The 22,951-nt window shown below is 43.6% G+C and overlaps 1 protein-coding gene across 3 annotated transcripts in view; it reads right to left on the bottom strand.

Moving 5' to 3' along the window:
- Window positions 1–19,110, bottom strand: part of LOC146384827 (protein AF-17-like) — a 30,871-nt gene extending 11,761 nt beyond the window's left edge. Inside the window, exons 1-14 of one of the 3 annotated variants that reach the window (XM_084930230.1) lie at window positions 18,570–19,110; window positions 17,463–17,542; window positions 16,072–16,126; window positions 15,842–15,951; window positions 9,539–9,642; window positions 8,272–8,365; window positions 7,870–7,980; window positions 5,315–5,404; window positions 5,071–5,218; window positions 3,464–4,270; window positions 2,841–3,037; window positions 1,822–1,939; window positions 1,554–1,620; window positions 1,044–1,192 (exon numbers count right to left, since the gene is read on the bottom strand). In XM_084930230.1, coding sequence (XP_084786356.1) covers window positions 1,044–1,192; window positions 1,554–1,620; window positions 1,822–1,939; window positions 2,841–3,037; window positions 3,464–4,270; window positions 5,071–5,218; window positions 5,315–5,404; window positions 7,870–7,980; window positions 8,272–8,365; window positions 9,539–9,642; window positions 15,842–15,951; window positions 16,072–16,126; window positions 17,463–17,542; window positions 18,570–18,678 — 2,239 coding nt within the window. In that variant the 5' untranslated portion in view covers window positions 18,679–19,110. The remainder of the gene's footprint in view (window positions 1–1,043; window positions 1,193–1,553; window positions 1,621–1,821; window positions 1,940–2,840; window positions 3,038–3,463; window positions 4,271–5,070; window positions 5,219–5,314; window positions 5,405–7,869; window positions 7,981–8,271; window positions 8,366–9,538; window positions 9,643–15,841; window positions 15,952–16,071; window positions 16,127–17,462; window positions 17,543–18,569) is intronic. The other 2 variants (XM_084930229.1, XM_084930231.1) reach the window with 2 other exon arrangements.
- Window positions 19,111–22,951: the final 3,841 nt, after the last annotated feature.

Below are 22,951 nucleotides of genomic sequence, written 5' to 3'. Positions count from 1 at the left end.
CTCATAAGCATCTCCAGGGTTCACAAAGAATGATAAAGAAAAGGAAAATATCTGTCCAGCAGCTCCCTGGGAGAAAATGCTTTGTTTACACCAGAGGTCAAAGGAGAATGAACAGACTGCTTTGAGTTGACAGGAAGGCAACAGTAACTCAAATAACTCCTGGTTACAACCAAAGTATGCAGAAGAGCACCTCGGTTGCTCTTCTGCACCTCAGAAAACTAGAAAAACGATTCCTGCTCTGAAGAGTCTCGATATTTGCTGTGAATTCAGACGGTAGTCTCAGACTTTGGCGTGAACAACATGAAAATATGGATCTATCCATGGGTCAGTAACTGAGAACTGTTTAAACACCACAGCCTATACCTGAGTCTTGTTCTTGACCATGTCCATCCTTTTATGAGCACAGCGATCCCCAACCCCCGGGCCGGTACCGGTCTGTGAGTTGTTTGGTACCGGGCCGCGAGAGTTGAGGCTCAGGTGTGAAATGTATGGTTTTCATCGTTAACTTGGTTTCCCTGGGTCTTTGCCCGTGTTGTAGTTGTGTGTCTTATTTTGAAAGAAATATTTACGCGTTACCATAGCGACCAGAGAGCATTAAGGGGCAGAGAGGAGGATGTTACTCTCAGTGTTGTTGGCGCATTTCAGGAGGACGCTGCTCATAAAGTTACACAGTTACACAGTGAATTCGCGTTTATTATTATCTTTACAAATTTTTTTTAGTATTTTTTATTTTGTTGTATTTCTCCGCGACACCTTAAAGGCCGGTCCGTGAAAATATTGTTGGACATTAAACCTTTGGGATGTGGTGGAAAGGCTGATTCTCATCATGGATGTGCAGCAACTGCATGAAGTTATCCTGTGAATATGGACCAAAATCATTCAACAATGGCACCTTGTTGAATCTTTGCTACGAAACAAGTTCTGAAGGCAAAAAGGGGTCGAACACAGTACCAGCACAGTAACTGCAGGTCCATCGAGTATATTTGCCATTTCATTCATCTTATAAACACTTTTCAATATCTAGTCCCACTGGCCTTACTTACTGTTGACTCCCATCTCTCCGTTGCTGTGTTTCTCCAGCAGCAGATCAATGTGAGAGCTGGCTGGAGGGACGTTCTCAGGACGGGCTCTGACTCCGGCGCCCAGCCCGTCCCTCTGGTCGAACAGAAGAGGAAGACAGCTCATCGGAGACCTGGGCGTGGAAGAGGATAAAGTCAACAGGAAGTCAGAAGCGACACGTCACAGCTTCTGCAGCCAAGCTGGGAAACTACCAATCATCCTCTGTGGCTGTGGTTTGTGTTTTTATCCACATAGACGCTTTGATTGTTAACCAGCTGGCATTTTCCTGTTGCTGGTAATAAAAATGAGAAAGGGAAAAATCAACCAAGTGATGATTTGAACAGATGAATGATGCGTCACCAGTGGTTTATGCATCTCTCTACTTGCTGACTCATTTCAGTCAGTAAATCTGAAGTGTAAGAATGATGTATTGTTTTCAGGATTTGACACAAATAATAAAAAATAACAATAAAGACAAAAAAGCAAAGACTCACTGCGAGGAAAGACTCTCTCTCGGTGAGTTCCCCTGACATGGGAAGCGACAGTCATCGAGGTCAGACTCTGAGAAAAGGAACAGACACGCTTTAATTTCATGTGCGCTCACATTTACTGAAAGGCAGCATCATCAAAGCGCCGTGTTTACTGTGCAACAACAGCACATTTAATGTTGGATTTCTGAAAGAGGATTTGAGCCAGAACAAGGTTTTTTTGTGAAGCTTATCTAAAGCCAACATTCGTTTCTCAAGAAGTGCTTCCTGTCACCTGGCAGTGAGGTCTGGGCTTGGCTCAGTAGTGGCGGCAGTGTCAGGGCTGTGGAGAGACAGCTGGTGAAAGGCTGAGTGGAGGTCAGGCTGTAGGAGGCGCTGGAACCTGGATTCACCTATAAGACAGCGAACGTCAACAAAGAAAGCATGGAGATAATCAAGGAAGGATTTTAGTTTAAAAAAAAACAACCCCAAACTGATCTTTTTGTGAAGAAAACATCCATCTACTGGAAACGTAACACACATCTATCAAAAATAACTCGAGAATGAATTGTGCTTCCAGATTCTTCATGATTTCCACATCTGTCCGCTCATCATTGTTTATGAACACACTCACTTTCTTTCAGCTTGTCCCAGCCGTCACAGGCTACAGGGTACCATCCTGCACAGGTCAACCAGACACACTCACATTCACACCTACGTGCACATTAGAACCCAACATGCATGTCTCTGGACGCGAGGTGAAAGTATCCGCTGTGCATGATTACGCTGCTGCACTCAGTTTTGGTACAACACTCCACTTCTTTTCTTATGAAGCAGACACACCCTGTTCCACCCTGAACTGTGTGTTTCAGTTTGAGCCAAGACAACTAAAAGAGAGACTTTGATGACAACTAAGGGAGTAAAAGTGAAGACGTGTGGAAGGACTTTGGTGTCTGTCTGCAGCTGCTTTTGTCTCAGGATCATTCGGGGGCTCTTGCGGTCGGCTTTTGGTGGCGAGTGTCAGCTTTGACTCTGCAGCACCACCTCTCTTTACCCCAGTTGCACCCAGTGACTGTAATGAGTCATAGACCTGCACCCACAGAGATGCTGAAGTGGAGGCAGGCTGGCACCAGCTCTACAAGTAAAAACACCTGCTAGTCAGAGGCTAACTCCTCCGTTGCTGCTTACTGTAAATCATGATTATGAATTTTCCTATAATCCTCAGGCCTGAAACTTCATGTGTCATTTAATTTTGTTGAAATGTTGTTTGCTGACACAGACGCAAACAGCACATGTCCTCTCTTTGTGACGTACCTGTGTGTTTGACACAGCATTGACTGGTGGAAGAGACAGCGAGGAGTGGGATGGAAGGAGTCCTGAGGAGAGAGGGGTGCTACACATGCCCCCTCCCAGGGACAAGGAGGTGCTACACACCCCTCCACCCAGGGAAAGGGGGGTACTGCAGACACCCCCGCCCAGTGTGAGAGGGTCCTTGAGACTGGAGTAGATGCCTGAGAGACATAAAAGAAAGAAAGAAAGGAATAAGGTGTTTGTCGTTTTCATCTTAGAAGTCGTATGACTGCAGAAAGAGGAACACGTGAGCCAATCAAATGGAAAGTAGGGCAGGAAATGCACTACAGACACGTGCGGCGCACACAAAAACACCATGTAGGACAATATCACTGCCTCGCACAGATTACACAAACGTTCTGAAAGAGATTTAACAAATATTTTAAAAGTGGTGCCACGAAAACGTTGACTTATTCCGTTCATTCTTAATTCCAGGAGTTATTTTCGCTGCGCTTCTGATACAGAGATAAGCTGCTGCGTGTAATGGAAACGCACCAAAGTGCAAAGAGATAGCGCTTCAGTTTTTTTCCTTCACCACACACAGGAAGCTAGAGGGCTACCGCACACGCCCACTCGCTCAGACTCACCAGAGCCGAGCAGCGAGTTGCCGCGGCCTGTAGAAAAACTACCAGTGGAGGACGAGGAGGAGGAGAAAGAAGAGGAAGTGGAAGAGGTGGCGGTGGGAGGCAGCGTCGAGGAGAAGGTGGGGTGGGGGATGGAGGACGGGCTCGGATAGAGCGACGAGGTTAAGGCTAGGGGAGGCGGCGCTGTGTGGTGATGGTGGTGGTGGTGCTCCTCCTCCCCCCTCCTCTCTCGGTTCTTGCTCCCCCGCGGGCGCCCCGGGCCGTGGCGGCTCTTCTTGTTGCCACGGTGCCTCCTCTCTCGAGGCAGCGGCGGTGGAAGCGTGGCTTTGTCCTCTGGGTCGGCCTCCTCCAGGATGGGCGGCGTGCTCAGCTGGGATGGCTTGCAGAGAGATTTGGAGGGTTTGTAGTCGCTCGACGAGGAGATCTTTCGGATCTTGCTGCTGCTGCCGAGCCCCGACGACGACGTGATGCGCATGATGGACCCGAAGGTGGAGATGGTGACTTTGTTCTCGAAAGGGCTGGAGTTGCCCTCTGGCCTGTCGTGACCTTGCGACCCTGCTAGCGGGCCCTCAGCGGGGGTCAATGCTGGTGGCTTGTGGTATTTACAGTCCTCCTCCTCCTCTTCCTCGTCTTTTTCCTCTTCCTTTTCATCCTCCTCCTCCTCCTCCTCCTCCGCCTGGACTGCCGGTCTCCTGTGACGCTCCTTGCGCTCCTCTCCGCTGTGGTCGTCACCTCCTCGGTCATGTTCACGCTCCAGGCGGGAAGAAGATAAGAACTGATGAAACTCCTGAGCAGACGACAGGGAACCACCTGAAGGAGAAAAACAAAGAGTTAAAGTCAGACACAAACGGCCACACGACCACACGACCTCCCTCCGTCTCCAGGGTTCAACAGAACCCAGTAAGAGAGGATGCTGGGAAGCTAACTGGTCATGCACTTGTCTGCACAGGGCAATGACGGTGCTTCCACCAATCCCAGTTAGAAGTTTACCTGTGAAACAAACTGGCTTAAGTGAAAGCTTCACTAATGACAGTGTTTTTTAGTACGAGGCCACTGAAAGAAAACCAACTGGTGCAGGACTCTACAGAGCGAGCGGTTCTCTCATATTCGTGACAGAAATGGATCCGTGCTGAACGTAAATTGAATTTAGGGGCACGTGTGTGGATAAAAATCCCAGTGAGCTTCTGTTTTTCTCAACAACACAACAGCAGCCAAGATGATGCAATCACCCCTGTTACATCTTAAAGTGGAGCAGCAGCCTCTCCTCCCACAGAGGCAGCCAGCAGCACAACTCCACCTCATCCACAAGTTTCCAGCTGCTCTGTTCGTCCTACAGAACCACAGCACGGCTGGATGAAGATCAAACTAAAACTAAAATTCGATTTGCTTTACGTTTTTTGGTCTGTGTTTGCCGGGGACGATGTAGAGCAGACAGGAAGACGACGTGGGGCAAACTCAAACTTTTACTACAAATTATACTGTAATTATAAAATATCATTCGGCTAGTGTATACAAATAATTCAAACTGTACTGTCGATGTACCGGGCTGCATGGGCATCGATCACATCTGAACTCGAGAAGAAATCGAGCGCTGACCCTTCATGTGGTACCTGTGTTGAATGGACTGGAGGAGCAGGACGATGAGGAGCAGCTCTTGCCGGTGCTTCCGGTCTTCTTGCTCCGATGACTGTGACCGTGCGAGCTCAGCTTCTTGGACTTTCCCTCGCCGTCCTTGCTGCTGTGGTGACTTGAGGAAATCTGTCCCAACACAGACGGGTCAAAACCATTAAAGCACTGACTGAGACATCGCGGCGTCAGCAGCTCTCTCAATCACTGCGTGGTGTCCTCGGATACCTTTTCTATGCCGCTGGATGTCACAGCGGAGCTCAGGTTGTCGCTCGACTTTTTGTGGCGCTCCTTTTGCCGAATCTTGTCTTTATGACTCTGAAAAAAGCAACAACACGCACATACAAATGCACAAGTTTGAGCCTAGAATCAAGGCTGCAGAGTCAACACTGGCACATTACACAAACGCAGCGAGTGGAATATAAGCGAATCACATTTGCTACAGTCAACCAGCTTCAGCAACAATGTCTGCAGGGATACGCTAACAGCACAGTCAAATCTGTTTGTGCATCACTGTAACTGCATTTGATGAAGATTATTCTGAATAAAAGCGTCTGGCTTTCTGTCACAGCAAAAACAACTGATTTATTTTTTTATATCAGAATATCCCAAACAGCCATTTTTATCATATCAGACTAAAATAAATGATTACAAGCGAGCCTGCGATCAGTATGACTCGGTGCCACTAGGTAAATGATAATAAATACTGGTCTCTTCTATCTGCTACTGGCTTAAAAGCAGGGTGTTAGATTCAGTTTCACAGTGGGTTATACTGAAAATGGCATCATGTAGCGCCAGACGTTGACTGAAAATATATGCTTCACACAGCCGTCTCACACACGCTACTGTGTCAGTCTAAAACCTACAACCGAAAAAGTGCAAACAAGTGTTTTTAACATGTAGTCCTGCAAAATTCTGTCCACAGCAACAAGACAACCGCACAGCCAACTTTTAACAGCCTGAATCCGACAGCTTCCGCCAGCATCTACGCGACACTAGATCATATATTTAACCCGTCCAAGGTTGCCATAAAACCGAGCCTTCTGCAACAAAACTTGCTTTCACAGCTCAGTTGAGATTTGACTGGAAGAAACACGCTTTTCTTCTTCATCTCTTTTTCAGTTCAACAACTGCGTGAAGCGTCCGCTCCCTGACTGTGGAGCCATATCTCTGCCGGAACATCAAAACGATAACAACGATGATTCTTTGAAGACCGGAATTGTCTGGTGGCGAAAAAATATGCAGGTCTCTTTTTACACTTGACAAAGAGCTGCTCAGCTGGAACCGTGTGCCATCAGCACTATCTTTCCTGTCTGCTGAATTCTCAGTTAGCTAGTCTGTTAGCTTGCAGGGGCTTTGAAGGTGCACCTGTCTGCTTAGTTTTGCATGCGTATGATGGGGTCACGTGCACGTGAGCACCGCACCTTCACAGAGTTAACTCGCCCCATCTGAGAAGTGCACGTTAGGTTAATTGTTTATTCGAGTGCACAGAATAAGGCGCTGTATGAATGTGTGTGGAGGAGGTAAATGTGGCGTGCAGTGTGGAGAGCTTCAAGTGGTCAAAACGACGAGAGAAGTGTTACATGAATGCTGGCCTATTTGATTTCAAGTGTTTGAGGCTGAGAGGATGTAATGGCGCAGAGAGATCATGATGTTATTTCATGATATGTATTTTATAATATGGCTTTTTATGTTTTTTATGTCTTTATGACCAGAGGCAGGGTACGCCTAAATGCGTTAGCTTTTGTTTAGCCAGGCTGTACCTCCAGGTATCTGAGACTGTCTGAGCACATAGTTTGTATTCAGATTAGAGTTTGACGTCAAGGGGTCGAGCTTATCACTGCCTGAAATGATGACACCTGGAAATTGGGAGTGATGACTGAACGTTCCCCAGGAGCCAACAGATGGAAGCTGTGAGGTTGAAAGCGTAGGATAACTGGGAGGGCGTGCTTACACAGTGTAGCTCAGCTTGCTCACGCCCATGCAATAAAATCTAAATTAGCTCTCTGCTTATTTGATGATTTTATTAGGAAGAAAATGCATTAAAATTCATCCTTTTCTTCTTTGCCAATTCAGCTGTTATTCAATCGTTTCAAAATAAAAGAGTCTGTGTGCCAAGCTGGTCTGGATCAGACTGGCTGGTCTTATTAATCTGACGATGAATAGACAAAGTCTATTTTTAACTGTTACTTTTGGTTTTGTAGTGTACAGTTATCCACTAATATTAGCAAGCTGCAGACACAAACTGCACAAATACATCACACACAGATCCTGTTAATTAGTGCTACAAAATTATTAAATCCTAGCATTTCCCAGTTCCAAACAGTAAAACCTTATTATTTGTCTGATAATTCAATAAAATGCTCCAAAATGACATTTTCTTTCTAATCACAATCACAACAACATGTCACCTAAAGTCACTTCATATTGTAAAAAGACCTTATAGTAATACAGAGAATACCACAGCAATAGATGACCCCCTATGAGCAAGCACTTGGCAATAGTGGGGAGGAAAAACGCCCTTTCAACAGGAAGGAACATCTGGCTGACGTAAGCTCAGGGAAGGGCAGCCATCGACCAAAAGATGCCAACAGAACAAAAATAGTCAGCAGGTGTCCAGCGGAGCGGCTCTAGCTAGCTGAGGCGAGGCCTAGCCCACAGCCAGCGCCTACATCTGACTGATTCCCTTTTTTAACAGCCTCAAGTGGACATTAGAGGAACTGCAGCTTTTGGTAGTTTTCAGCTCTGGAGACTGCGACTGATCTGACCACAGCTGTGCTTACCTTCCTCTGTCTGTGGTGGTGGTGCTGTTTTTCCTGTGACGGAGAGCTGGAGCGCCCCCTGGAATGACTGAAGGAGCTACTTGTATTTTCACTAGAACGCAACTTCTTCTGCTGTAAAGTCCAAAAGAAGGAACAGCAAACAAAAAGTTAACAGCTGCTAATTTCAAAGCAACAGTTTGACATTTAAAGGTTCTCTACAAGCACTTCCAATGACTTAACAGGAGGTTTATCTCCTGAATTATTTATTTTGGTTGGGCGTATTCCAAGAGTCATTTAGCTGCCTTGAGCTGAGTTAGAGGAAAAACAGCCGGGCACAGAAGCCCTTATTAATCATGTTAGCTGTTAACTGTGCAGTGCAGTAAGAAAGGCTTTTCTGGGGTACAATGTCATTATGTTCTTTACCATTTTGTTGTAGTGATGCTTGCAGTAGCCACAATACTTCACGTTATCAGCTTCTGGTCCTTCCTCCTCACACAGCAGACCAGCCATCTGAGCACTACAGCGCAGGGTGTCGGAGGGTCGGAAAGGAGATGAAACACGAGAGCCAAGTTAGCACACATGCACGGACTGAGACGGCAACACCTGGCCGAGTCACCTGAGAGCTTCAGTCACCGATCGTCGCCAGATTGATCGAATGTCACATTAAAATCTGAGCCTGTCAGTGTCTCGGGATTTACTTTTAAATAAATCATCTTTCTGTTGTAGCAGGAAACAAAATAAAGGCAAAAAGCAAGATGAGCAGCATGAAAGGTAAAAAATGAAGAAAAATGAAGAAAAACCAACTGTAGCCCACAATGTCTGTGTGAGTAAACTAAGGCTGTAGCCAAATACACATAACATATGAGCACGTATTCAATCTTGGCAATTGGAGACGGAATTTCTTTTCTATTCTTGGCCTTATTTTTAAAAATGATATGACACAGGATACTCAGAGAAACAAGACAAACTTTAACCTGCTTCGATTAGCACACAAAGTAATCACCACCCATTCATGATATCCAAGTTAGGGTGTGAGGCGGGGTCCCTGCGAACGGGTTGCTAACGCAGACGACCATTCACACTCACGTCATTCCTATGGCCAATTTAGAGTCACCAGCTAATATGCATCTCTCTGGACTGTGGAAAGAAGCTTGAGTGCCCAAAAAGGCTAGGACCTTCTTGGTGTGTGCCAACCATCACAGTCCTGCCCACAATATTAATCATATGCTGAGCAAAAAAAAGTGCCACCAGTGGAGATGTGCCCTAAACTTGCATTCTTTCTAACGGCCAGCAGGGGGCGACCCTTCAGCCTGCAAAAAAAGAGTCCAGTGGTGCAAAGTCTATGAAGAGATTACTCTTTGGATCGCCTGATCTGTGACTTCAATAAAGACTTTACTGATGACTTTATGGTCTCACCCCATAGTTTCAGGTCGTATTGAAAATAACACAGTGCTGTTTTTTATGATTTCTTTTTTAAACTTCGTCATAGTTTTTTCAGGTTGTTTCTTTTCTAGGTTTAAACATGGTTAATGGGAACAGTCGGCTAACTAAAAATAACCCTTAATAAACGTTTTTGCCCTTGAACTGCTTCTTATCACACTCGGTCCTCACGCACTGTTCGTTCATGTTGATGTCCCCACACTTTCACATAGGCGCACACACACACACACACACACAATTTAACACTGACCAGGTGACGTGGAACGCTTGTCTGCAGCCCTGTCTGTTGCAGGTCATGCACGCGCCGCAGGCGGCCTTGCTCTCCCTCCCGTGGTCCTCGCAGATATAACAAGTCTGTTGAAAGAGCACAAACGGAGAGTACAGGAGATGCAGGGACTCAAACACATCAATCATCATTATTATCATCAACAACAGGTGCTGGATTGCTTTTCCATCTGTCGCACGAGCAGAGCAAGCCGTCCCGTCTGACGGCCATTAAAATGAACTATTGTGATTGCGGTGCAGCAGAGATGAAACACTCCTCGACTCGAGTCCAGCTGCAGCTGCAGTGCAGATGATTAGGAAGTTTTTCTTGTCAAGACAACAGATGAGGTTTTCAAACAGAGCACAGTTTCTACAGAGAAACTGTTGACCAGATGTTTGGGGATGTTGTAAAGAAAGTTGACACAGATCGGTCTGCAAACTGCTCTGAATCTGCTTCGAAACAGACGCTGCGCTTGGAGTTTTCACCCTCCCGTTAATCTTTTTCTTTGCACCAAAGTGAGGTGGTTTCTAACGAACTTCAGGGTGCCACAGAGCATACGCTGACGCGACAAAAGACTCATATCAGCCCGTCTCCAAAAGACATGTAAGCATACACACTCGAGCCCCCGAAAGCAAACAATCGCATGCACGAACACACACGCCGCTTTTGTACTTCTTGTTCAGCTTTCCTCAGCGAGCAGGCCCGACTGGTGGGGGGTAGAAGAGGCCTAGCAACAGGTGCGGGACAAAGGAACAGCAGGCTCTTTACCTTTTCACTTCGGCCCGCTCTGTTTCACCTTTTTCTCTCCCTTTTTCCTTCTCTCCATATCCTACTCAGATCTCTGTTTCCCTTCAGAGGATGTCTGCTGTGCAATGAAAGGCCGGAGACATAACTGCACCGGGCATGTAAAAGGAAGAGTGGCTTCTCGAGTTTTCAGTGTCCATTGTAACGTTGTCTAGGAATGCGGGCAGCAAAGTCTGAATGAATGGCCCTGACGGGGGAAAGCTGCATGCAATTTACTGTAGCTGACACAGTAATATGAAACCGGGCCCTCAAACACTCACACATGTACATTTATATGCAGGCACGCACACACACACACACACACACACACAGAGCATCTAAACGACGCACAATGCAAGATGCTTAGTCCATGAATCAAATATTGATTTCTTTGTAATGTGCTTTGCTTTGAAAGGCTTGCTCTGCTGCACACACTGCAGATGTCTTCTGAACAGTTTTTGTAACTTTGAAAACAACTGCAGTGTTGTGCAATCAAACAACCAAGATGTGGTACAAGTTCTTTCATCTTTAATTCAAGGAAGTTAACAAAAGTATTGCATAAGCTCTTGAGGAATTGCATACATTTTTATTGACATTCATCAATTTTCAGAGGATCAAAATTAATTGGACAAATTTACTTGGAGTTGATTCCAAGTGTTGCAGCTGTTCATTGATCCAGAGAAACGTGGCTGCAAGTAAAGGAGGCACTGAAAAATAAACCTATCCAAGAGGTAGCAAAAGCTTTAGGAGTGGTCAAAGCAACAATCTGGTGCTTTCTTATTAAAACAGGAATGCAATGGCCAGCTCAGCAACACCAAACAGCCTGAAAGACCACAGAAGACTAAAGTGGACAAGAAAAACTTCAGACATTAACCAAGTCAAGAGCAGGAAGGCCAGATTAAATTTCCCAGGAAACATCTGAAAGAGCCGGCACAGTTCTGGAAAAATTCTTTGGACACATGAAACCCAGAAGAACTTGTACCAGAAGGATGGGAGGAGAAAAGAACGGAGAAAGAGAGAAACAGCTCATGATCTGAAGCGCATCGCATCATCTGTCAAACACGATGGCGGCAGTGTTATGACACTGGCACGTACGGCTGCCAGTGGAAACGGGTCACGGGTGTTTATTAATGACGTGACTGCTGACAGAAGCAGCAGGGTGACTCGTGAAGCGTACAGGGCTGCACTCTCTGCTCAGAAAGCACTTTGCAGCGCAAATGAATCAAAGAAAGCAAAATGCAAAAGCAACTCAAGAAATGGGTCATTCTTTGATGGCCAAGTCAGCCACCTGATCTTAACCCAGCAGAGCAGCTTTCCATTTACTGAAGGTAAAACTGAAGCAGAGAGACCCACAAGCAAGCAGCAAGTGAAGGTGGCTGCAGTAAAGGCCTAGCAGAATACCTCAAGGATAGATTTGGTGATGTCCACGAATTACACACTTTCATCCAATTGTTAAAAAATCATGCAAAATATTTGCAACAGCCTTTAATGTGAAGATGAAGGTCTGCACTTTAATCACATACACCACTGTGGTGGTGCACAGGGCCAAAGATCCCTTCACTTTTACTTTTGTCTCAATTTTCCATTTGAAAATATAATTTAACTTCAAAGGCAAGTTTATTCTTTTTAATGAATCCACAAAGCCAGTGAGTAACTGTGTTAAATATTCCTGTAATCCTCAATACGGACCAAAATACCCGATTATGATTTCTGCCAGTATCGGGAAGCCCTAATAAGAGAGTAAAGTTACCAGAGAGCTGATGCACGTTGAAGCTGTACCCGCCTGAAACTAGTCTGTGGTTAAACTGTTTGTGTGCAAAGTAAAAAAGAAAGAAAAACATCATTAGCAGAAAATTTCAAAAGCTAGCGTGAGTCTATGTGTTTCACGTCCTCTTATCTTTGAATCTTAACAGCCGATCTGCAGCATTCATTAATTATACATGAAGAACACAGAAAACAAACCTGAGCCGAGTAAAGCAAAATTCCCATCACTCTTTCTGTGGTAAGAGATATTTAACAATATAAAACGATGCAAAAAGAAAACACTTTAAACATCCATCTTCATTCAACAAAGGATGAAGATGTCAAAAAGCACCACTGACACCAGTCTCCACCCTCCCTGCACTTTCTGTTGCCTTAGATATTTAGACTCATCTTCACTACCTTGCAGCTTCAGTGTTACACCGTCTCCCTCTCAATCACACACACTATCTTTAATTCCTCTCCTCTCCACTGCACACCTCCAACAGCTCCCTACAGTCATTACAGGTCACAGTGTCATCTGCAAACATTGTAGTTCACAGAGACAACACTCCTACAACAGACGACTGTTTGGGCTATTAATGTATCACTACTGAAACACTGTAACAACTGTGAGGCATGAAACAGCAGTGCAGAGTGACATCAGCACACAATCACAGTTTACATCTTTCACAGAGCGATTTAACCCATTCATTAACTAATCAGCTGACAAACAGGGACAGATATCAGCTAAACAGGTACAACTACTTTGTATATAAATAAAACTGCTACTTTGTAACAGCCTGATTGTTTCTTTTTTACCTTTTTTTACTTCTAAATACTGAAAACAACTTCTAAGTATGTTTTCAAGCTTTTTTTAAAAGTGTGAAACAGTCAGCTAATAAGACTGATCAGATAAGAAGCTCCTTTCACGAGCTGGTAATAAGCAGAGGAAACGTTTTGCCTTCAAAAGTATAAGACAAACTTTTATGTTTTCACTTTATATTTACTCTGCTATAATCTTAGAGTACTTAGTTGACTTAGATGCCAAAAGTATGAATGAAATGAAATGAAAATGTGCTGTCAGAATTAAAAATGGTGGCCTCACATTCAAAATGACCTTTCTGTGTGACTCAGCATCAGGCACGCTGTCGCTGCACGTCGTCTCTCAAACCCGGGCTTTAAATTTTAAATCTGTAAATGATTCGACTGCATTCTGTTTTTCTTTGCGTAACAATTTTGAAAACAGGAGAGCGGCTCGGCAATCTAACACGTTTTTCATTTTCTATTTAAAATTATTAAATGTATTTTTTTTTAAATCCTTGAATTAAAGCTTATTGAAAAATATTTTTTAATTATTCAAATTTATTTAATTGTTAAAAGTTCAAATCATGAGAAACTTTTTGTGTTCTTTTTCTATCATCAGTCAAAACTCCAAGAGGAATAAACACTTTTTGATGTGAAAACCAGAAAAACTTTACTTTCACAAATCACTTCAGGGTATTTTTGAATCTTTGCACTTATGGTAAATGTGCTTTGCTGTTTACTAAACATGCCACATCTACTACAGCTCAAAATCTCCCACATTTCCCAGAAAGGCTTTCAGCAGCCTCCAGAGAACAGGCGTGACCTTGCCACGCTGAGCTCCGGGTTAGTACAGGACGTGTAGGTGGAGAGAAGAACGGGGATGTGAAGCAAAACTGGTTTTCCCGTTAAGGAGGAAAGCAGTCGTGCGGTCTCCCACGTGTCGTCTGCTGCATTGCATCATGACTCGTTGAAGTCGGTGCTGAGGACGGAGATGACACTTTTTCTCTTTTCCCTCTGTTTGACTGCTCATTCTGAAAGTACTCTCTATGTTTTTGATGACTGCTGACACACCGTGTGATACATGTTGCATAACCTGTTTAGCAGTGTTTCATATATGTAAACATGGATGCAGCTTTCTGTGTATTTATACATTATACTGTTGAGGATTTTCAGTATTACTGATTACTGGTGCTGACTTCTTCTACCTGTTTAAAGTGTTTGTTTATCAAACTCAGGTTTGTGGGGTCACCTTGTGCCAGTTTCAGGGGTGCGGTGCAGGTGTGCAGCTTTACACGTTATCATAGGTACGAGGATGTGTTTACATTTTTCTCTGTGATTGGATGAGAAGCCGGAGACTTCAAACTGTACTATCAGAAAACTTTTTAAATCTTATTTTGGGTTATTGACAAACTTATGTTTGTTTTTTTTAATTAAAATATGGTGAAACAGGTTTTAGGTCCTGGTAACAATGGAAATTATTAGTTATTCTCTCCATTAATTTAGATTGGAGCTTTGGGGATCACAAAATACTTCATATGCAGAGGTAAAAAAAACCCTAGTTTAAATCTTTAAATGAGCAAACACTTGCTGATGGGGCTCTGGGATTGCTTTGTATTAATGTTATGCATTTAACTAAGACGTCTGGCCCTTTAGTCGCTTCCCCCGAGAGAAGCCCACCTTCACTGAGCAGCATCTTTTAGCCCCACTGTCATCTGCAGAGTCTTATTCACTGCTCATCTCGATCTAATCTGGATTACAGTGGCTTGGATGTTTAAGTTGGACCCATATTTAAATGTGCCTTTCAGTCTCAGACTGAACCTGAAGCTGCGCTTGGTAAGACCCCGTTTTACTGGCAGGATCGGAAAGAAATGGGAGTGACCCCCCAGGATGACCTTTTCTGTGACATCTTCTACACCATTTTGGAAACCTTGGATCTGTCGTCTTCTATCAGGGCTGTTCAGACCCAATACAGAAGCTCCTACAGTTTCTAAGCATTTAGATACTTTTGAACGCTGGGAAAGGTCATGAAGTGTTATTCTCTGCTGATCAAGAACTTGGCTCAGGAAGGTTTTCCAGATCTCAGGAAGAACATGGCAGATGATTTAAGACTGACATGAGACAATAGAGATTGTTAATATAAATATTATTAGCAAAATTAAAATGATCAAGGGAGGGATGATGAGACTTTGTTGTTATTCTTAGCTTCTTAGATATTCTTATTTATACTTGGATAAAAAGAAATACTAAACTGCTGGTGAACTATAAGAAGGAGAAATTCACTCTATGCCTCAAAGTCAGGTAATAAAATTATCGAGTTTTATTACCTGAAGAGTTCTGGACTAGATTATGTGAAATTAAGATATTCTAAGGATTCATAGGCAGTCCAAGACTATTTGTTTTAGGTGATGATACAGACTTAGTGGGAGATGACAGAGAGATTAAGCATCTGGTCCAGACTAGCATCATGGAAGTAGTAGAGATGGCCAGAGCTGAAGCATTGGAAAAGATGACAGAGAGGACTTAAAGATGAATAATTATTTTAGAAATGGAACGAATATATTGTTTTCTTTGGAGGACACTTGGTTTGGGGTCGTATGGTGTGAAGAGTTCTTTGTTACCTGTTTAGCTGCAGGTACAAACAATGTAAAAATCTGTGTGATGAATGTGTTCACAGCCATTTTTGAGTTATGAACAAGGAAACGATTTTACCGAAGGATTGAAATGTCACCACTTTATAAAAGCACAACAACAACAACAACACACCCTCACAAACAAACAAATAAATAAACTCCAAAGTAAACCCTTAGTTCTACTTTCAGATTAGGCTTCAAACTTTCCTGTTTGATGAAGCTTATTTTTGGGGCTGTATCTGATCTCTCTGTGCTCCTCTTTTCTCTCGCGCCTCTAACTTCCTGTAGACTAATCCAACTTTCCCGCTCAAACAGCGTGCATCCCTACCTTGTTGTATCTCTCATGTGGGACATACTGCAGGATGATAGGCTCCATGGTGAGGACGTTGGCGAACTGCACCTCGGGGATGTAGAGTGCGCACACGACGTGGGCCCAGCCTGATTGGAGGAGAGATTGGCAGCGGATCAACGATACGACAAGACTCGGAATGACTCGAGTGGAAATGCGCACTCGGTTATGCCCTCGGGAAGAGTGAGCGGGAACATGATGATATTTACCTCCGCTGTCTGTCCTCTTGAGGGCGCCATCTTTGTGGGGACACAGCTCACACCTCTGAGGAGACACGGGAGAGAGCGGAGCTTGTTGGAGTGGATATCTGTCTGACCATGACTCCAAACGTTAGGGCAGATACAGGAAACAGTGGGTCAGTCTATTCGATGCAGTTCTAAGCTAACATAATATAGAGGAAGTAACAGTTCAGAGGCTTTATTTTACGCCTATGACATCAGCTTTTCTGTATATCTCTGCCTCAGTTTATGGCTTTTATTGCGCTTCTTGTAATAAAATGTGTTGTCATCAAGCTTTTTAATTTATAGTTCACTTCATCTGTCGCTACTCAGCTCCACTCTGCAGGCAGCACATGTGCACCTGAGCTGTAACCAGAGTGAGAGCAGGGAAAGGAGTAAAGAACATGTTAGCACACACAGGAGGAGGACAGCTGATAGGTGCGCTCAAGGCTTTATTGTTGGGTCTTTACCTTTGAGTACTGAGCACCTTGAGGCGACTGCTGTTGTGATTTGCGGCCATATAAATAAAACTGAATTGAATTGAAAAATTAAGAGTAGCATGTTGTCGTGTCCTATGATTTTGTTCACTTTTTTAACAAGCCCTGCCCTTATTTGGTGTCTATATATATGTAAAGAAGGAATCAAACAGCTCTTGCTGTCCACAGACTGTAAAAAGGAGAATCAGGAGAATCCAGAGTCAGCTGATAATTGTGACACATCAAAGTTAAAATCTGTTTTAACTCTTGCAGATGCAAAGACAGTTTCTATTTTATCCTCTACGATCTTCTTCTTTCTCCCCTCGCCAGCCCAACTGGTCATGGCAGATGGCCCCGCCCCTCCCTGAGCCTGGTTCTGTCGGAGGTCTGTTCCCTTAAAAGGGAGTTCTTCCTTCCCACCGTCGCCAAATGCTGCTCGTACGGGATCATCTGTTAGCTGTGGGGTTTTCGCTCTTATATTATACGGTTGTTACCGTGTAGTATAAAGCACCTTGCTGTGGGAAGTGTTGTGAGTTGATGTTATATGAAAAAAAAAAATGAATTGAAATGAATAGACTAAAATCAGACTAGTCCAAAAAAACCATGAAGGGACGGGAGAAAAAGTCCTCGCTGAAAGTTATTATTTAATAATAAACACAGTTTCAGTTAATGTGTACATTTCTTTTATGGTAGATTTTACTTAAGAAAGGTAGGAAAGCAATGTTTAAATCACGCCTGAGGCTGCTTCACACATAAAAACACAGGAATCCAGCTTATTCGTTTAACTCAGCTTTAGGGCATCAGTATGGGACAAGCTGGCTCAGCACACCTGAGGCAGACTACTTGTAGGTGAAGGTGAAGCAGGAATGAATGGATAAATTGTGTCATTCGTGTTGGCGTACTCACCACACGTGCCGCCCGCTCCTGTGACTCACACTTCCGACAGAACCACGGGCCAGTTGGCACCTGCACGATGCCGTAGCATGCTGCGACAAACACACAAGCACGGGAGTGTCAAACTGGACCGGCACGACCAACGGTAACACACCTGTATTTTAATGTAAACTACAGGTACAAATGAAAACATGCACATTTAATGAGTCATTCATTCATTCATTCACAGGACAGATGTTGAACAGATGATGTCAACAATTTGTACCTTTAACAGTGGATGTTTAAAAGTTTCACGTTTTCTGGAAATAATATTTTACTTTTTATGATTGAAACGACTTGCCAAGCTCTATAAATACTTTAATAAATACTAGTAAAGCTGGCAGTACCTGTCCAAGAATACTACTCAAGATAATACTGACTTGACACTTGGCAAAGCCATCCTGCTTTAACAGATGAATAGAAAATGATTTCAAACTGATTTTATGTTTTAACTTTTCTTTTTCTAAGTTTAACATCTCTCCCTGTCAGTGGTGAGAGGTGCTGCTGTCATCCTGATCGGATTAACCTTATAATCCTATTTCATTCCACTTTGACATAAAGCTTTAATTTGACTGGGACAGCCCTGAAAACAGCCTCCTGCATCAGCACCTTTCTGGATCAGAATCTTCTGCACTTTTTCAGTTTGGGCACAAATTTCTTTTTGTTTTTTTGGCACATTTGTGCACCAACACCGTCACAGCATCACTGAGATCAGAGGGCTGATCCTCACTCAGAGTAGCCATCCTGCGTGAGGTCCCACTTCAAATCGCTCGAATGCAACAAAGCAAGTGGACACGCGCTGCTGTCCGAACGAGCACGGCCTCGCGAACGCGTCGCAGCGTGCCGCACGGTCCGCGACGCACGGACCTCGAGGCGCCATCCGGGCTCGGTGTCACGCCGCTCGGCCCTGCGCGATCAATCAAGTGTGCGGAGAGGAAGCAACAACAGCACGCTTACCTACCCGCCCCTCCCGCACGAACACAGAACACGCACGTAGGCAGGGAGGACCAACGCCTCCGGCCACAAGCTAGAGCCGCTCCGGCTGCCCGGGAATCACACGCTAACAGCAGCTAATGTTACCTTGGTGAACGGCGACGCTGCAGCCGTGTCCATCACAGTACACCAGCGGATTCTCAGCCCAGCCTCGCTCGTCGGAACACACGCAGCAACCTCCGACCATTTCCCGCATGCTGCTCCCATATGAAGAAATAGATTTCCCCTCCCGGCAACGGCTCAGACCCGGGCCAGGCCTGTCAGGCGGTCGTCCCGCATCTTAACGCCGCTCTAGGCATGGTCACGGGCCGCCCACGTCGTGCAGATTTAGTGCAGCGGAGAGCCGAAATCTCTGCGTTTGTGGTGCTTCTAGTAGATTTTCCGTGATGTCCTCCCCGTCCCATACATAAGTGCGCATGCTCAGATCTTCGCCGGAGTAAAAGTCGCAGCAAAGGTAGCAAGTTATTGTTGAGCAGGAAGCGCCTTGTCAGCGCGTATTTTCAGGCAGTGACGACCCGATTTCCACGAACCCGGGGAGCAGACGCCCGCACGGCCTCCCGCCCCGGTCCACTGTGTTCTTTACACGAACCCCGCGCATCACGTCGGCCCAAACCGCTGTCTGCGCCCGGCATCAACCGCGTCTCAACAGCGCCATCTGCAGGACATCTTGGGGGTGGCTAACAGCAGGAATTACAAGCTATTTCACCATCCGGCGTCCGGACCTAAAATAAATAATAAAACATTAATAATAAAAGAAGCGACATTCCCGTGTGACAGCGGCCAAAACAGATCAACACAATATCATAAAATATTAAAAGACAAAAATGGTCATATTGGGAAAAAAAACACGCAAAAGAAAGGAGCTCAATTAAATAGAATAAAACATAAACTTTCATTAAAAAAAGGGGAGCTCAATAAGCGCAAACCTACATATAACAAAATAGAAGACAAAGTAAAAAGTCAAGTATAATACAAACAGGAGCTCAGTAAATAAATGTACCATTTGAAATTCATAATGTAATGACAACGTTTTATTTTTGCTCATTTGCTTTTTTTTTTTTTTTTTTTTTTACTAAAAATGAGTACTAAAATAAATACATAAATAAATAATAACAATAATAGATAATGACAGTAATGACAATTTAATTACTAAATAAACCTGATTACATAGAAATAAAAAAAAAAGACAGAGAGAGAAACACAAACCCAAATGTTTCGTAAACAACGCTAATCACATCTCAGTTTGTAGCTCATCACAACTATTACACAAGTTTAACACTTTGACAGATAAGCATCTACTTTCTGTTATTAGTACCGACCCTGCTTTTCATACGTTCTGTCTCTGACTTCAAACAGCTTCTTTCAAATATTTTTCCATTTCTTTGTTCATTATCAGTTTAGTGCATCAACTAAATCATAAAGATTTAAAACAGGCAGCATACAAACGGGATTAACGTTTGCACAAACCTCACCTTCAAACCACCAGTGTGAACCATCAGCGATGTGTGAGGGCTAACACCCTCATTTTCAAGGTTTTACATATCAACACATATAAAACCCCTCAGATGAACAGCAGCACAGCATATTATTACACGGTGTTATTACACACAGCTCTCTGAATTTTAGTTATAAATTGAATTATGTAGACTGGGAAGACTGGCAGGTGTCATCTGCGAATAATGTTTCTCACTCTAGAACGATGGACTTCAATTTATTTGGAGATGGTCTTCGAACTCTTCCCAGACTGATGGATCATTGCTGATGTCTGTCCTCTTTGGCACTGAATTAACACACGGCTGAATGATCTAAAACATCTGCTTTAACACAGGTGTTCATACAAGCACCTGGGTGCTATTCTTAGTTTCCACAGAAATGTCATGTGTTGTTCTTTATCAGAAGTGATATTTATCTAATTTTAAGACATGAGACTAATTTTAAGGATGAGATTAGTTTTATGTCCTGATATGTAGTATTGGAGCTGGAAGAAGAAGAGGAGGCGTATTTGAAACTTAGTTTTACAAGCTCTAACTGGGCTGTTTATGGCTTTGAGTGTGACAACCTGGATTCAGAAAAAATAGTTTGAATCACAGAGACATAAAACACTTTTTCCTTCGGCTGAGCTCATTAGAGGTCACCATATATATCATCTATTCCCAGCATCCTCTTCTGTCATACCAACCCTTCACATGTCCTACATACATCTTCTCTGAGGTCTTTTTTCCTCCTGCCTGACAGCTTCTACTTCAACATCCTTCATCCAATATATTCATCTCAGCCTTGCTTCCCTAACTTTATTTTCTATTTAAGAAATCTCTATCTGTTTTCCGGGTTTCCCTTAGAGATCCATCGATATCACTGAATTGAAAATGGCAGCAGTCTCACCATTTGTGGAAAAACTGAAGAGTGTTTAGCTGAAATCACATTTTTTAAAGATTCGTGCGTGTGTGTTTATAATGCTGTTGTGAATGGATGACTCAGGAGACTTTATTCAAAGAAAGAATAAACTGAGACGGGTGGGTTTTTTCCATGCAGGTTGTTATGTAATAGTTATTGCGGTCTAACCCAGTTGAGATCAAATTGGGCTGTTTTGTGGTCCATGAGCTAAAACGAGACGCATGACGCCCCCGATCTATGGGAGCAAAACTGAAAAGTACTAAACATGTGAAATTAAAATTTGAATCCAGTTTGTCCATCTGAAGCGCCCTGAGGTTTAATGACTCAAACTTTACTGGCTGTCTTTCCACTTACACTAACTCCTGTAATTCAGTCAGCAGATGTCACCAAAAACATCTCATTTTGACTGGTCTTGCGTCATGGATGCTTTATGACTCCTATCTCGTCTGGTTGAGTAATTCTGTCTTTAAGGTGAAAAGGGGACCTCACACTCACACACACACACACACACACACACACACACACACACACACACACACACACACACACACACACACACACACACACAAACACACACAAACACACACACGGGTAGAAGCTATCTCGACATAAGCCCTATTCCCATTTTCCCACGTTTCATTTTAGCTCAGACATGATTTTTCAGAAAACATTCATATCTTCCTACATTGCCATAATCTGACATGTCTTTCAGCCACAATCTTACTCAACACCATCAAACAACTCGGAAGACATATGCTGTTAACTCAGTGTCTTATAATAGGAAAAAGAGAACCAGCGCAGTTGTACTTTTGAAATGGATGACTGGGCTTTTTATACTGACATATGGACACAAAGCTGTGATGACAGTTTGTCTCACAAGTGTCATTTCTCTTCAAACCCAAAGAGAGAAAAGGGAACTGGCGCTGATGGAGAGGACAGATAGCGAGGTGGCAGCTGGATGAAGCTAACACCCTCTGCTGATCTGAAGGCAGCAAGGCGTAGCCGAGTTCCTGCAGTAACATGTGGGGGCGAAGTGCATCCACATTTGCGCGCGCGCACACAGACACACACATACACACACATACACACAGCCCCTCCTGCACTCATATATTAAGTTAGCTAGTCAGATCTCATTTTGTGTGCTCACCAAAACTTCCCCAATACAAACAGGAAAGACAGATTTAGCTGTCAGAGGAGGCTCCTGAAGTTTGTCACAAAGAAATTCCCACAAATTTCACATACATTTGTTGCACCTTTGAGATCCCATATCAGGGAGCTTTACTGGCACACATAATTGATTTCTCTCCTTGCTGTGGGTGAAGTGAGATATAAGTGGGAAGTGGGATTTTTTTTAAATTTGCATATTCTCTCATTCTTTTCTGGCCCAAAAAAATTTGAAATTAAACTATTGTTCACTTTTCTTGAAATCCCCTTCGCCCTCTGTCCAACAAAACCACTTTCACATAGAAGCTACACGCACAGAAGACCACGTATGACACATTCGCCACATAGACGACACATATGTGAAGAGACATGTGACTCGTTTTTGTATTTTCTCAAGATGGAGTCAGATTAAATCCCGCGATGATCCCGTTACAAACACCATCTCCCCTCCATCCATGGATGGAGGGCAAAAACTGCCAAAATCAAAGATAATTAACAAAATAATTACAAACGGCGTGAAAACTTCAGTTAGAGGAGACGAGCAAAAGGGCGGCTTTGATGCATTTGCAGGTGTTTTTTTTAAGCGAACATCTACATTTGCTTAAAAGTCCTGATGTCATGTTTGCTTCTTTACGCTATGTTTTGATCATGGCTGATTCTGCATTAATGCACCAGAATCTCTTTAATACATTTAGTGAAATGAGTAAAGGGTTTACTTCCCAAATGATCCTAAACAATACAAGGAGCTGGATTAGCTCAGACCATCAGTTCTCTAGCTGTTCCTAACTGCAGACTCTGGTGTAGCTCTGGTATCCATCGTGAAAGAAAATATAGAAATAAATGAGGACATAAACAGGAAGGCGAAAGAAAATATACAGAAATACTTTTAGAAATTATATAAAAAAACATTC

This window comes from Perissodus microlepis, chromosome 6 (assembly GCF_051167445.1).
Source record: "Perissodus microlepis isolate ML-2025 ecotype Zambia chromosome 6, ASM5116744v1, whole genome shotgun sequence".
NCBI classification, from domain to species: domain Eukaryota; kingdom Metazoa; phylum Chordata; class Actinopteri; order Cichliformes; family Cichlidae; genus Perissodus; species Perissodus microlepis.
This window is presented reverse-complemented; position numbering and strand designations above follow the sequence as displayed.